Genomic DNA, 15,431 nt, shown 5'->3' with positions numbered 1-15,431 from the left:
CTCTGTAACTCTGTGCATGTCACGGCACTCTCTGTAACTCTGTGCATGTCATGGCACTCTCTGTAACTCCGTGCATGTCATGGCACTCTCTGTAACTCTGTGGATGTCATGGCACTCTCTGTGTCTCCTTGCCCGTCATGGCACTCTCTGTAACTCCATGACCGTCATGGCACTCACTGTAACTCTGTACATGTCATGGCATTCTCTGTAACTCCATGACCGTCATGGCACTCTCTGTAACTCTGTGCATGTCATGGCACTCTCTGTAACTCTGTGCATGTCATGGCACTCTCTGTAACTCTGTGCATATCATGGCACTCTCTGTAACTCTGTGTATGTCATGGCACTCTCTGTAACTCAGTACATGTCATGGCACTCTCTGTAACTCTGTGTATGTCATGGCACTCTCTGTAACTCTGTGCATGTCACGGCACTCTCTGTAACTCCATGACCGTCATGGCACTCTCTGTAAATCTGTGCATGTCATGGCACTCTCTGTAACTCTGTGCATGTCATGACACTCTCTGTAACTCCGTGACCTTCGTGGCACTCTCTGTAACTCCATGACCTTCATGGCACTCTCTGTAACTCCATGACCGTCATGGCACTCTCTGTAACTCTGTGCATGTCATGGCACTCTCTGTAACTCTGTGTATGTCATGGCACTCTCTGTAACTCTGTGCATGTCACGGCACTCTCTGTAACTCTGTGCATGTCATGGCACTCTCTGTAACTCTGTGCATGTCATGGCACTCACTGTAACTCTGTGCATGTCATGGCACTCTCTGTAACTCTGTACATGTCATGGCACTCTCTGTAACTCCGTGCATGTCATGGCACTCTCTGTAACTCCGTGCATGTCACGGCACTCTCTGTAACTCCATGACTGTCATGGCACTCTCTGTAACTCCGTACATGTCATGGCACTCTCTGTAACTCTGTGCATGTCATGGCACTCTCTGTAACTCTGTGCATGTCACAGCACTCTCTGTAACTCCATGACCGTCATGGCACTCTCTGTAACTCTGTACATGTCATGGCACTCTCTGTAACTCTGTTACCTTCGTGGCACTCTCTGTAACTCTGTGTATGTCATGGCACTCTCTGTAACTCTGTGCATGTCACGGCACTCTCTGTAACTCCATGACCGTCATGGCACTCTCTGTAACTCTGTGCATATCATGGCACTCTCTGTAACTCTGTGTATGTCATGGCACTCTCTGTAACTCTGTGCATGTCAAGGCACTCTCTGTAACTCTGTGCATATCATGGCACTCTCTGTCACTCTGTGTATGTCATGGCACTCTCTGTAACTCTGCACATGTCATGGCACTCTCTGTAACTCTGTGTATGTCATGGCACTCTCTGTAACTCTGTGCATGTCACGGCACTCTCTGTAACTCCATGACCGTCATGGCACTCTCTGTAACTCTGTGCATGTCATGGCACTCTCTGTAACTCTGTGCATGTCATGACACTCTCTGTAACTCCGTGACCTTCGTGGCACTCTCTGTAACTCCACCTCTTTCTCTTTGCAGCTCCACGACCCGCAGTGGTTCCTGACGTGTTATTCAGCATTAGATGCAAGGAAGACGTGTATTGCAAAGATCCACAGAGCTCGTTGGAAACAGGAGGTGGGCACAGTTCATTCAGTTCACAACAGGGGAAGTGCTAGGATGACATCTGTTCACACAAGCCCTCCATCCGTCTTATTCCTTGTAGAAGTCCCTGTCATCTTAGCGGCGTCCCGGTGCTGGTAGCAGGCGTTCCTGTGCTCGTAGCAGGCGTCCCTGTCCTCGTAGCAGGCGTCCCTGTCCTTGTAGCAGGCGTCCCTCTCATCGTAGCAGGCATCCCTGTGCTCGTAGCAGGCGCCCCTGTCCTTGTAGCTGGCGTCCCTGTCCTCGTAGCGGGCGTCCCTGTCCTCGTAACCGTTGTCTCTGTCATCGTAGCAGGCATCCCTGTCCTCATAGCGGGCGTCCCTTTCCTCGTAGCAGGCGTTCCTGTCATCATAGCAGGCGTCCCTGTGATCGTAGCTGGCGTCCCTGTCATCATAGCAGGCGTCCCTGTGCTCGTAGCGGGCGTCCCTGTGCTCGTAGCGGGCGTCCCTGTGCTCGTAGCTGGCGTCCCTGTCATCGTAGCAGGCGTCCCTGTGCTTGTAGCAGGCGTCCCTGTGCTCGTACCAGGCCTCCCTGTCCTCGTAGCAGGCGTCCCTGTGCTCGCAGCAGGCGTCCCTGTCCTCGTAGCTGGCGTCCCTGGCGTCCCTGTCATCGTAGCAGGCATCCCTGTGCTCGTAGCGGGCGTCCCTGTGCTCGTAGCAGGCGTCCCTGTCCTCTAGCTGGCGTCCCTGGCGTCCCTGTGCTCATAGCAGGTGTCCCTGTCCTCGTAGCTGGCGTCCCTGGCGTCCCTGTCATCGTAGCAGGCGTCCCTGTGCTCGTAGCGGGCGTCCCTGTGCTCGTAGCGGGCGTCCCTGTGCTCGTAGCTGGCGTCCCTGTCATCGTAGCAGGCGTCCCTGTGCTCGTAGCAGGCGTCCCTGTGCTCGTAGCAGGCGTCCCTGTCATCGTAGCAGGCGTCCCTGTGCTTGTAGCAGGCGTCCCTGTGCTCGTAGCAGGCGTCCCTGTCATCGTAGCAGGCGTCCCTGTGCTTGTAGCAGGCGTCCCTGTGCTCGTAGCTGGCGTCCCTGTCATCGTAGCAGGCGTCCCTGTGCTTGTAGCAGGCGTCCCTGTGCTTGTAGCAGGCGTCCCTGTCATCGTAGCAGGCGTCCCCTGTCATCGTAACAGGCGTCCCTGTGCTTGTAGCAGGCGTCCCTGTGCTCGTAGCTGGCGTCCCTGTCATCGTAGCAGGCGTCCCTGTGCTTGTAGCAGGCGTCCCTGTGCTCGTAGCAGGCGTCCCTGTCATCGTAGCAGGCGTCCCTGTGCTTGTAGCAGGCGTCCCTGTGCTCGTAGCAGGCGTCCCTGTGCTTGTAGCAGGCGTCCCTGTGCTTGTAGCAGGCGTCCCTGTGCTTGTAGCAGGCGTCCCTGTGCTCGTAGCTGGCGTCCCTGTCATCGTAGCAGGCGTCCCTGTGCTTGTAGCAGGCGTCCCTGTGCTCGTAGTAGGCGTCCCTGTCCTCATAGCGGGCGTCCCTGTGCTCGTCGCGGCGTCCCTGTGCTCGTAGCAGTCGTCCCTGTGCTCGTAGCAGTCGTTCCTGTGCTCGTAGAAGGCGTCCCTGTGCTCGTAGAAGGCGTCCCTGTGCTCGTAGAAGGCATCCCTGTGCTCGTAGCAGGCGTCCCTGTGCTCGTAGCAGGCGTCCCTGTGCTCGTAGCAGGCGTCCCTGTGCTTGTAGCAGGCGTCCCTGTGCTCGTAGCAGGCGTCCCTGTCCTCGTAGCTGGCGTCCCTGGCGTCCCTGTGCTCATAGCAGGCGTCCCTGTCCTTGTAGCAGGCGGGGGCCTCACTGCAGCTTAGCTACATTCTCTTGCCCCAGACTCATTCCTTCTGATCCTTATCACTAGTTACTCTTTTTAGGTCTCGCCTGTCGATGCGCATGCGCATCGAGCTTGCGAGACTATTGCGGCTTAACCACTCTTCAACTAACAAGCAAGGAATCGTGGCGATTCCTTGCAGTGCCCGTGACTTTTAAGCTCAATGCGCATGTGCATTGAGCTTAAAAGCGCGTGCACATCAGTTCCCTCAGCCGCAATCGCCGTCTGTTCGCTCAGCCGCATTCCTCCGACACCTTTTGAAGTGAAGCTTAGCTTCACTTCAAAGGCCCCGGCTTCTTCACACCCACATGCCTCTCTCCCCGCTCCGCCCCCTCCCCTGCCCGCCGTGTGCATTTCTCCTCCACCCCCTCCCCACAGCAATGCCCTCCGTCTTGTTTTTTTTTTTTTGCATTACCAGCTTTTCAGTCTTTTTCCTTTGGGGGGCCTGCAGTGTTGTGTTTAAAGGCCTATATGATTAAGGCACACTGGCTTGTCTTCAGTCTGTATGACAGGGCACCCCCTCCCTCCCTTACGTTTGTAGTAATAGACAGCATGTGGTGAAGGTCACACGGAGGTCAGCTAATGGGACGCCTGCCCACTTCTTGCTCTGTGCATGCTCCGGGTGTGTGATAGTAAGCTCGACTCCCCCACCCCTCCCGGCCCCGTGGTTCTCTCTGAATACAGTGGGTGGGATTCTGAAACTGTTTACGGTGTTCCCCACTTACCATAACACACCCCTAACCACAGTCTCTCCTAATGTCAGTTTTCCATGACTGTCTTCTGCCCCTACAAAAATCACTTTCTTTTCGTTAATCAGTACGGCTTTTAAATCAATTACAGCTTAATCTCTGCGCCACCAAACCACATGTAAGTCGTCACAGTAGAATTGAAGCAGTCATTTTCGGTGCTTTGGAGGTGTTGAAGCTGCGCAGCCGCAGTGCAACCTCTGCCAGCAGGGCCCGCGCCTTCCAGGTCTCTCGGCACCATTATATTGCATTAAACGGAGAGTGTGTGTTGGATTGTTGGGACCTGGAGTTCGAGGTCGCCTTTTTCTTACCGCCCCCTGTTAGACGGGGACCTGGAGGGTCGGCCGAGCACAAGGGAGAGGCCTCCAGTGAGGGCCGTCTCTAGCGATCGCACAGACAGGTAACTTCCCCCCCACAGATGGACACCACACGAAGATCAGGGTAACACCTTTTATAGGCAATTCTTTGAGTAGGGTGGTACGATACAAGGCGATCAGGACACGATGATCCTCTCAATTCTAGTCTCTAGTAAGGGAAGGGGGTAGCGGGACAGTCTTGGTACCCACAGGTACTGAGGTGTAACGGTGGTAGCTCACAATCCTCGAGCTTGGTGTTCGGACGGGTCAGACCGCGGCAGCGCCAGCAGGTCCCGAAGAGGTCGTAGGTGGCAACGGGCCGCGGCAGCGCCAGCAGGTCCCAACGAGGATGAAGGTCACGACGGGCCGCGGCAGCGCCAGCAGGTCCCACGAGAATGAGGGTTCCAACGGGCCGCGGCAGCGCCAGCAGGTCCCACGAGGATGAAGGTTGCAGAGGGCCGCGGCAGCGCCAGCAGGTCCCACGAGGTTGAAGGTTGCAGAGGGCCGCAGCAGCGCCAGCAGGTCCCACGAGGAAGGAGGTTGCAGAGGGCCGCGGCAGCGCCAGCAGGTCCCATGAGGAAGGAGGTTGCAGAGGGCCGCGGCAGCGCCAGCAGGCAGGACAATAGTTCACAAGGCAGGGCTGTGGCAGCGCCAGCAGTCCGTCAAGGATGAGTTTGTCGCGGTGTCTCTCGACTCCAGGATACAACTGCCTTCCTGTCCTGGGGCTGCCTCAGTTATAGGTCTGGCGCCCTTTGATGTCCGGACCCTCGCTCTTGGAGGTCGGGAGGTCTGGGATGAGGGAGTCCAGACACCCAGCAGGGGGGTGGAGCCAGCGCCCGAGGAGGCTGGGGGTGATCGGCACCTGGCGGGGGAGAGCCATCGACACTTCTTACTCCCATTGGCCTGCCAAGTGGTCCGTTCACCTCCTGGGTGGATGGTGGTGCCGGGATGTCGGGGCCTGGCCAGGCCCAGGGTCGGGGTCGGGCTGAGGCCGCGCGGCCGCGTGGTGCCGTGTCCAAGATGGCGGCTGGGCCGGGCAATGGTGCTGACGGTGGCCCGGGCCCGTGACACAGGGACATCCAGGAGCAGGCGTCCCATGGGGGACGGGTTGCGGGTTTGTTCTGTGGGTAGTACCTGGAAGGCCGGGACCCGGGCCCTGTCCTGCGGGGAGGGAGCGAGCCCTTCATGGGGCCTGTCCAACATGCGTCCCCCCCAGCTGAAGGCGGGGAGAGTCACCCATCTTCTTGGGGACTTTCCTCGTCGAGGCGGAAAAAGCGGGACAGGCCGTCCGCGTTGGCGTGGTCTTGACCAGGGCGATGCTCCACAGTGAAGTCCATCCCCTGCAGGGAGATGGACCATCGCAATAGTTTGGGGTTCTCCCCCCGCATCTGCATGAGCCATTGCAGGGGCCGATGATCCGTCTGCACCCGGAAATGGGTTCCGAAGAGGTATGGCCGGAGCTTCTTGAGGGCCCATACCACTGCGAAGGCCTCTCGCTCAATGGTGCTCCAGCGCTGTTCTCGGGGCAGTAGGCGTCTGCTGATGAAGGCCACTGGTTGGTCCACTCCTTCGGGGTTCAGTTGGGAGAGGACGGCCCCAATACCATGGTCGGAGGCATCGGTCTGCTCGATGAACTCGCGGCTGTAGTCGGGGGCCTGGAGCACAGGAGCGGTGCACATGGCGGCCTTCAGCGTCTCGAAGGCCGCTTGACAGTCGGGAGTCCAGTTGACTCTTTTTGGGTGGTTCTTAGACGTGAGTTCCGTGAGGGGCCCCACAATGCTGCCATAGTCCCTCACAAACCGCCGGTAGTATCCGGTGAGCCCCAGGAAGGCTCGGACCTCGGTTTGTGTTTCGGGGGGTTGCCAGGACTGGATGGCAGCTACCTTGAGTTGGAGGGGGGCCACCAGACCGCTCCCCACTTGGTGTCCGAGGTAGGTCATGGACCCCTGGCCGATTTGGCACTTGCTGGCCTTTATGGTGAGGCCGGCCTGTTGGAGGGCCTGCAGGACCTCTCTGAGGTGGTGGAGGTGGTCTGTCCAGTGGCGGCTGTATACTGCGATGTCGTCCAGGTAGGCGGCGCTGAATTCTTCGAGGCCCGCCAATACCTGGTTCACCAGTCTTTGAAAAGTGGCTGGAGCGTTCTTCATGCCGAAGGGCATCACTCTGAAATGGTAGTGCCCGTCCGGGGTGGAGAAAGCGGAACGTTCTTGGGCCCTGGGGGTGAGGCCGATCTGCCAGTAGCCCGCTGTCAGGTCGAAGATGCTTAGGTAGCGGGCTGCCCCCATGCGGTCGACTAGTTCATCTGCTCGGGGGATAGGGTGAGCGTCGGTTCGGGTGACCGCGTTCAGACCCCGATAGTCGATGCAGAATCGGAGCTCCGGTGTAGTGCCCGGGGCCGCGGCCTTGGGGACCAGGACGACCGGGCTGGCCCAGGGACTGTCCGAAGGTTCGATGACCCCGAGGGCGAGCATCTTGGAGACTTCTTCTTGGATGCATGTACGTACCCGATCCGGTACTCGGTACGCCCGGTGTCGGACAGGAGGACTGTCCCCCGTGTCCACGTCGTGCAGGCACCAGGAGGTGACTCCGGGTGCGAGGGAGAACAGGTTTGCGAACGGCAGCAGGAGGGCCCGGCAATCTTGACGCTGCTCTGGGGTCAGGGCCTCGGAGAGTCGGACCCCGTCCACCGAACCATCTCTCTCCCGGGTTCTCAGTAGGTCAGGGAGGGGCTCGGAGTCGCCTTCTGTGCCACTGTCGGTAGCCATCAGCAGGCTGAGCTCTGAGCGCACGAAGTGGGGTTTGAGTCTGTTGGCGTGGAGGACCCGGAGGGGGGTCCGGGGGGACTCCAGGTCGATGAGATAGGTGACGGGACTCTTGCGCTCGATCACCTTGAAGGGCCCCGTCCATTTGTCCTGCAAGGCACACGGTTCGATGGGGGACATCACCCATACCTGCTGACCCGGTTCAAACTCGATGGAGGAGGCATGTTGGTCGTACCACTTCTTCATGTCCTCTTGACTGGCCTCCAGATTGGCTTTAGCGATCTCCCTGAATTTCCGGGTCTGATTGCGGAGGGTCAGGAGGTATTTGTAGACGTCTGGAGGGGTCTTTAGGGGGGCCATTTCCCATTTCTCCTTCACTAGGCTGAGAGGCCCGCGAACGGGGTGTCCGTACAGGAGTTCGAAGGGGCTGAAGCCGAGGGACTTCTGGGGGACTTCTCGGTAGGCGAAGAGGAGGCACGGTAGTAGCACGTCCCACTGGCGGCGTAGGGGTTCTTCCAGCCCCATGATCATCCCCTTGAGGGTGCGGTTGAACCGCTCGACCAGTCCGTTCCCCTGGGGGTGATAGGGTGTTGTGAATCGGTAAGTGACTCCGCACTGCTGCCAGAGGGATTTCATATACTTTGAAATAAAGTTCGTACCCCTGTCGCTGACGACTTCCCGGGGGAAGCCCACTCGAGAGAAGATCCCCATTAAGGCTCGACCCACTACTGGGGCTGTTATAGTACGAAGGGGGACCGCCTCAGGATAGCGGGTAGCGTGATCCACCAGGACCAGGATGAAGCGATGCCCCTGTGCTGTTCGGGGGTCCAGGGGCCCCACAATGTCTATTCCCACCCTTTCGAACGGGGTGGTCACCACGGGGAATGGTTGCAGGGGTGCCTTGAGTTTGCGGCCGCTCTTCCCGCTGGCCTGGCAGGTCGGGCAGGACCGGCAGTGGTTGGAGACGTCATTTCTCATTTTGGGCCAAAAAAAGTGAGTCACCAGGCGGTGGTAGGTCTTGTCTTGCCCCAGGTGCCCAGCCAGGGGGACATCATGGGCCAGGTTCAACAGGAAGACTCTGAAGTGGAGGGGCACCACCAGCACTCGCCCGGCCCCCAGTTCTGCGATTCTCTGCTCGCTGTACAAGAGATCATTGTCCCAATAAACCCAGTGGGCCCCGGTGGTGTCTCCTTGGCCCTGGGCGAGCGCTTGCTGTCGCAATCCCTCGAGGGAGGGGCAGGTCTTTTGCTCCTGCCGGAATTGTTCTTGGGTGGGCCCCCCTTCTTGACGCCACTGAGCCAGGTCGGGAAGCTCGGGGGGCTGTGTGGACCCCTCTGTGGTGGGGCCTGGGTGGTCGGTCTGGAGGAAGTCTTCTTCTGGAGCGATCGAGGGCGGAGGTGCTGCCCATTCGGGTTCTTCTGGTCTAGGGATGGTGCGGGTGGCCATGGACCGGGTGGTCACGCACGCCCAGTCCGGGAGACCCAACATCCCCAGATGCTCTCTTCTTTCAACAGCGGCCCACGGGGAGCTCTCGAGATCGTTCCCCAGGAGGCAGTCCACGGGGGCATCGTCGCGGACAGTTACTTTCAGCATGCCGGACACTCCTCCCCATTCGAAGGGGACGCAGGCCATCCGACACAGGCTCTCCGAGTTATCTGCCGATCGGACGGGGCAAAGCACGTTTGGCAGGATTTGTTCTGGGGTCACCAGGTGACAACGGACGGCCGTCACACTGGCCCCGGTGTCACGCAGGGCCTCGGCCTTGCGCCCATTTATGCTCACCCATTGGCTGTACTTCCGAGTGTTGGCGGGCAGGGGAGTCCGCGGGACCAGGTCTCTTCCTCCTAGGCATGCCAGGGTCATGGCGGCGGGTTCCCACTCGAACTGCTCCGACTCGTAGGCCTCAGAGTCTTCGGAGACTTGTTCTTCTCCTAGGGCGGCGGCCGCCACCTGGCGGGGCCCGGGAACCTGGTTCTTCGGGCAGGTCGGGTCACTGGCATAGTGGCCGACTCGCTGTCATCGATGACACGTCACGTTGGCTCGGAACCCCGGGCGCATCGGGGGGTTTCCCCGGCCCGCTGGGGGCGGGGTGGCGTTAGCGGGAGCGGCCGGGACGGCGTCTCTGCCCCGGCCCGGGCCTCCTCCTCCTCCTCGGGGACGATGATGACCTTGGTTGGTTCTGTTCTGCTCATTCGGCCCACTCCGGGCCACTCAGGTGCTCTCCACCGGTCAGCCTCGGTGGCGAGCTGCCGTGGTTCAGTCAATTTACTGTCGAGGAGGTGCTGCCTGAGCTCGACGAAGCAGTTGTTGGAGAGGTGCTCCCACACAATGAGATTGAAGAGTTGTTCGTAAGTGGTTACGTTGTTACCCTTGATCCATCCCTCGAAGGCCCGGCTGAAATAGTTCACGTATTCCAACCACGTTGTACCTGTGATCCGGGTGCAGTTGCGGAACCTCTGGCGGTACATTTCGGGCGTAAGCCCATATCGACTGAGGAGGGCGGCCTTCATGTGGTCATAGGACGTCATTTGATGGTCCGGAAGCTGCAGCAGGGCATCACGGCCCTCGTTGACGAATCTCCCCCATAGACCGGCTCCCCAGTCACTTCGAGCGACCCGGTGGGCAGTCATGGCGATCTCATAGGCCTTGAACCACTGCTGTATGTCGTCGTTTCGGTGATATTCTCGGACCACATCCTTGGGGATGTGGACCTTCTGCTCGGTAGTACCCGGGGAGTGCGGTGGCTCGGGCACCCCTAGGTTTTTGTTCAGTTTGCGTATTTCTATCTCCGCTAGTTTGCACTCGTGCTCGTATGCCAGTCTTTTTTCTTCGAGATCCCTCTGTCTCTGTTTTTCCTCTCGCTCTTCTCTGAGTCGTAAGTGTTCTAAGTTTATTTTTTGTTCCGCCAGCTTCAATTCTCCGTCTAATTTGAGTCGTGCCAAGTCTAACTCGTGTAATCTATTTTTTTCCCGCTCCTGGATCTCTTCTCGGGAGGGGCCTGTTCTCCGTTCTTCCGTCAGGGTGGTGTTGACTTCCGGGGCTACGGGGTCCCGGGGGGTTGCGGTATTCGTCTCTGTCCAGGCCTCTAGGGCGTTTTTGAAGTCTTCTTTTGTGCTTAGCCCGGTGGTAGCAATGCCTAAGTCCATGCAAAATTGTTTGAGCTCTCGGTGGTTGTATTCTTCCAGCCTTTCCATCTGGAACTTCTCTGCCGATCCGCTCTCTTTGGTCGTCATTGTGGTTTTAGTCGTAGGGTGAGTTACTGTCTGTACGGTACGCGTTGGTTCGGATCGCGCCGCTGGCCACCAATGTTAGACGGGGACCTGGAGGGTCGGCCGAGCCCAAGGGAGAGGCCTCCAGTGAGGGCCGTCTCTAGCGATCGCACAGACAGGTAACTTCCCCCCCACAGATGGACACCACACGAAGATCAGGGTAACACCTTTTATAGGCAATTCTTTGAGTAGGGTGGTACGATACAAGGCGATCAGGACACGATGATCCTCTCAATTCTAGTCTCTAGTAAGGGAAGGGGGTAGCGGGACAGTCTTGGTACCCACAGGTACTGAGGTGTAACGGTGGTAGCTCACAATCCTCGAGCTTGGTGTTCGGACGGGTCAGACCGCGGCAGCGCCAGCAGGTCCCGAAGAGGTCGTAGGTGGCAACGGGCCGCGGCAGCGCCAGCAGGTCCCAACGAGGATGAAGGTCACGACGGGCCGCGGCAGCGCCAGCAGGTCCCACGAGGATGGGGGTTACAACGGGCCGCGGCAGCGCCAGCAGGTCCCACGAGGTTGAAGGTTGCAGAGGGCCGCGGCAGCGCCAGCAGGTCCCACGAGGTTGAAGGTTGCAGAGGGCCGCGGCAGCGCCAGCAGGTCCCACGAGGAAGGAGGTTGCAGAGGGCCGCGGCAGCGCCAGCAGGTCCCACGAGGAAGGAGGTTGCAGAGGGCCGCGGCAGCGCCAGCAGGCAGGACAATAGTTCACAAGGCAGGGCTGTGGCAGCGCCAGCAGTCCGTCAAGGATGAGTTTGTCGCGGTGTCTCTCGACTCCAGGATACAACTGCCTTCCTGTCCTGGGGCTGCCTCAGTTATAGGTCTGGCGCCCTTTGATGTCCGGACCCTCGCTCTTGGAGGTCGGGAGGTCTGGGATGAGGGAGTCCAGACACCCAGCAGGGGGGTGGAGCCAGCGCCCGAGGAGGCTGGGGGTGATCGGCACCTGGCGGGGGAGAGCCATCGACACTTCTTACTCCCATTGGCCTGCCAAGTGGTCCGTTCACCTCCTGGGTGGATGGTGGTGCCGGGATGTCGGGGCCTGGCCAGGCCCAGGGTCGGGGTCGGGCTGAGGCCGCGCGGCCGCGTGGTGCCGTGTCCAAGATGGCGGCTGGGCCGGGCAATGGTGCTGACGGTGGCCCGGGCCCGTGACACAGGGACATCCGGGAGCAGGCGTCCCATGGGGGACGGGTTGCGGGTTTGTTCTGTGGGTAGTACCTGGAAGGCCGGGACCCGGGCCCTGTCCTGCGGGGAGGGAGCGAGCCCTTCATGGGGCCTGTCCAACACCCCCCCTCCCCCACTACAACTTCGCAATTTAAGAATGCAAACGGTATTTCCTGCCTCTCGGAAGCCCGGCGAGGACCCACAGGCGGCCGTTGTACATTTGTACCCTAAAAACCATCGTGTGAGGGGCAGGGATCCACTTGTGTTTGCACTTCGGTTGCCTTTGAAAAGAAACGCTGTCACCCTCACTCACCCTCAACACCTCACCCTCACTCACCCTCAACCCCTCACCCTCAACCCCTCACCCTCAACCCCTCACCCTCACTCACCCTCACCCACCCTCACCCACCCTCACCCTCACTCACCCTCAACCCCTCACCCTCACCCACCCTCACCCACCCCCACCCACCCTCACCCTCACTCACCCTCAACCCCTCACCCGCACCCTCACTCACCCTCAACCCCTCACCCACCCTCACCCACCCCCACCCACCCTCACTCACCCTCAACCCCTCACCCTCACCCTCACCCTCACTCACCCTCAACCCCTCACCCTCACTCACCCTCAACCCCTCACCCTCACTCACCCTCACTCACCCTCACTCACCCTCAACCCCTCACCCTCACTCACCCTCACTCACCCTCACTCACCCTCACCCTCACTCACCCTCACTCACCCTCACCCTCACTCACCCTCACCCACACTCACCCTCACCCTCACTCACCCTCAATGCCTCACCCTCACTCACCCTCAACCCCTCAACCCCTCACCCTCACTCACCCTCAACCCCTCACCCTCACCCACCCTCAACCCTTCACCCTCAACCCCTCACTCACCCTCACTCTCACTCACCCTCACTCACCCTCATCCCCTCAGCCTCACCCTCACCCTCACTTACCCTCAACCCCTCACCCACCCTCACCCTCACTCACCCTCAACCCCTCACTCTCACTCACCCTCACCCTCACTCACCCTCAACCCCTCACCCTCACTCACCCTCAACCCCTCACCCTCACTCACCCTCACTCACCCTCACTCACCCTCAACCCCTCACCCTCACTCACCCTCACTCACCCTCACCCTCACTCACCCTCACCCACCCTCACCCTCACCCTCACTCACCCTCAACGCCTCACCCTCACTCACCCTCAACCCCTCACCCTCACTCACCCTCAACCCCTCACCCTCACCCACCCTCAACCCTTCACCCTCAACCCCTCACTCACCCTCACTCTCACTCACCCTCACTCACCCTCAACCCCTCAGCCTCACCCTCACCCTCACTCACCCTCAACCCCTCACCCTCACTCACCCTCACCCTCACTCACCCTCAACCCCTCACACTCACTCACCCTCACTCACCCTCAACCCCTCACCCTCACTCACCCTCAACACCTCACCCTCACTCACCCTCACCCACACTCACCCTCAACCCCTCACCCTCACTCACCCTCAACCCCTCACCCTCACCCACCCTCAACCCTTCACCCTCAACCCCTCACTCACCCTCACTCTCACTCACCCTCACTCACCCTCAACCCCTCAGCCTCACCCTCACACTCACTCACCCTCAACCCCTCACCCTCACTCACCCTCACCCTCACTCACCCTCAACCCCTCACACTCACTCACCCTCACCCTCACTCACCCTCAACCCCTCACCCTCACCCTCACTCACCCTCAACACCTCACCCTCACTCACCCTCAACACCTCACCCTCAACCCCTCACCCTCACTCACCCTCACCCTCACTCACCCTCAACCCCTCACCCTCAACCCCTCACCCTCAACCCCTCACCCTCACTCACCCTCACAACACATATTGTGTTACAATAGGTGTCACATTTGCGAAAGATAAAACTATCTAGAGATGTAGCATAACGACCAGAGCTGCCATATAAGTCACGTAAATACAAAACATGTTGCATTCCAAATGCTATAGGTGTCACTCATCCATTTGCAAAACGAAAAATGTCAAACTCTTCTATTGCGAGACCTATTGCATTTTCAATGCTTGTTTCCATTCCTCTCTCGTGTCCCAGGCTGTAGCCAGCAGTGACCTGCCTCATGTTTATCTGAGTCTATTTATGTCTTAAAGCAGGTTTTCCTGTTGTCCCTGCTGCCTTCACCGTACAACCTGAAGAAGACTCACCGTTGTACCCCGGTGACCAACAGCACTTGGAGCCACGAGCCCGCAGTCCTCAATCCCCAAGTGAGTGGACACAAGATATTCCACCTTTGACAAGTGGGTTGTGTGCTCTGGGGATGTGTCTGTTGTAGAAACACAAACTCAGAAAGGAGATGTGCTTAGGGGCAGACATGCCTATGTTGCAGGAGATGTGGTTGATGCAGACATGCACACGTGAGCAGGGATGTGGTGTGGTGTAGATACGCAGACATAGGCAGAACAAGTGTCCCTCTGTAGACAAGCACATGGGAGGAAATGTGTTCTGATGCAGATACATATGTGAGCAGGACAAATGGTCTGGTGCAGAAGTGCTCATGTGAGCAGGAGATGTATTATCGTGTAAGCAAGCCGATGTGGTCTGGTATAAACAAACACACCTGTGCAGGATATTTGATCTGGGGAAGACAAACACCCATGGGCTGGGAAAGTTGTCTGGTGTAGACACGTATGTGAGCAAGAGATGTGGTTTGGTGTAGATGAACATATGTAGACGGGGGATGTAATCTACAGAGACAAACATGTGGATGGGAGATGTGAGGTGTAGACCAAGGTGGGAGGAAGATGTGCTCAGGTGTAGACAAATGCAGTCAGCAGGAGAGGTGGCCTACAGAAGCCACGCACACTTGAGGAGGAGACGTGGGTTAGTGTTGGCACACGTGAGTAGAAGAGATGGTGTATTGTGAACATGCACAGAAGGGTAGGAGAAACAGTTTGGTATAGATAAGTACAAATTAGCTGTTTTATTTCATCATTAGACTGTCATCCTATATCTGAAAGAAACACGCTAGTTATAGATTCCTTACCTTAGAATTACCCCCAGGCATCAGCCTGGATCCGAAAAGTTTTTTTGTCAGCATTACCTCTGCGCTTCGGAAGGTGGCGTCGGTCGGCTCAGAGTCTGTCGTCGGCGTCGTGATCACCGGGATGACGTTGCGGCAGCTACTTAGACGCCGCCATCACATGCTGTTCTTTCTTTTTCCACGGCGGCCAGCGCAGATCCGGGAAGAGCGTAACTCAGTAATTTTTTGACTGTTTTTCTCGACTTTTGTCAACTTCTTTTTTCGAGTCTTCGACTCCGAGCAGGTGCACAAAGAATGCCCGGTTTTAAGGCCTGCGGTTCCTGTAACCGGCTGATGTCGGTGACGGGTTTGCACAGCGTGTGCTCTTTTGCCTGGAGTGCGACCATGATCCCAAGTCGTGCTCCCGCTGTCGATTGTTGACACCGAAGGCTTTGCGGGAGCGGTCCCGAAAGCTGCTTGAATGCCAACAGTCGACTGCGTGCCGTTTGAGGTCCTGGTCCAGAGGGAGGTCGAGGGACCAGTCGCAGAGCCATCAGAATCCAACAAATCATTGAAGTCTTCAAACTCTGGGTCGGGTAAGTCGAAGCACAAAAAGAAGTCGAGGAAGCACCGACGCTCTTCGACTTCTCCTTGTCGTTG

The 15,431-nt window shown here is 58.4% G+C and overlaps 1 protein-coding gene across 5 annotated transcripts in view; it reads left to right on the top strand.

The window, feature by feature from the left end:
- LOC144799881 (zinc finger protein 10-like) overlaps positions 1 to 15,431 on the top strand; it is a 122,688-nt gene that overhangs the window by 67,019 nt on the left and 40,238 nt on the right. For 3 of the 5 annotated variants that reach the window (XM_078671487.1, XM_078671486.1, XM_078671489.1), the window contains exons 4-5: positions 1,539 to 1,634; positions 13,903 to 14,016. In XM_078671487.1, coding sequence (XP_078527613.1) covers positions 1,539 to 1,634; positions 13,903 to 14,016 — 210 coding nt within the window. The remainder of the gene's footprint in view (positions 1 to 1,538; positions 1,635 to 13,902; positions 14,017 to 15,431) is intronic. The other 2 variants (XM_078671488.1, XM_078671490.1) reach the window with 2 other exon arrangements.

Source organism: Lissotriton helveticus, chromosome 12 (genome assembly GCF_964261635.1).
Source record: "Lissotriton helveticus chromosome 12, aLisHel1.1, whole genome shotgun sequence".
Taxonomy (NCBI): Eukaryota; Metazoa; Chordata; class Amphibia; order Caudata; family Salamandridae; genus Lissotriton; species Lissotriton helveticus.
The sequence above is the reverse complement of the archived record's forward strand: the minus strand, read 5'-3'. Positions and strand labels throughout refer to the sequence as shown.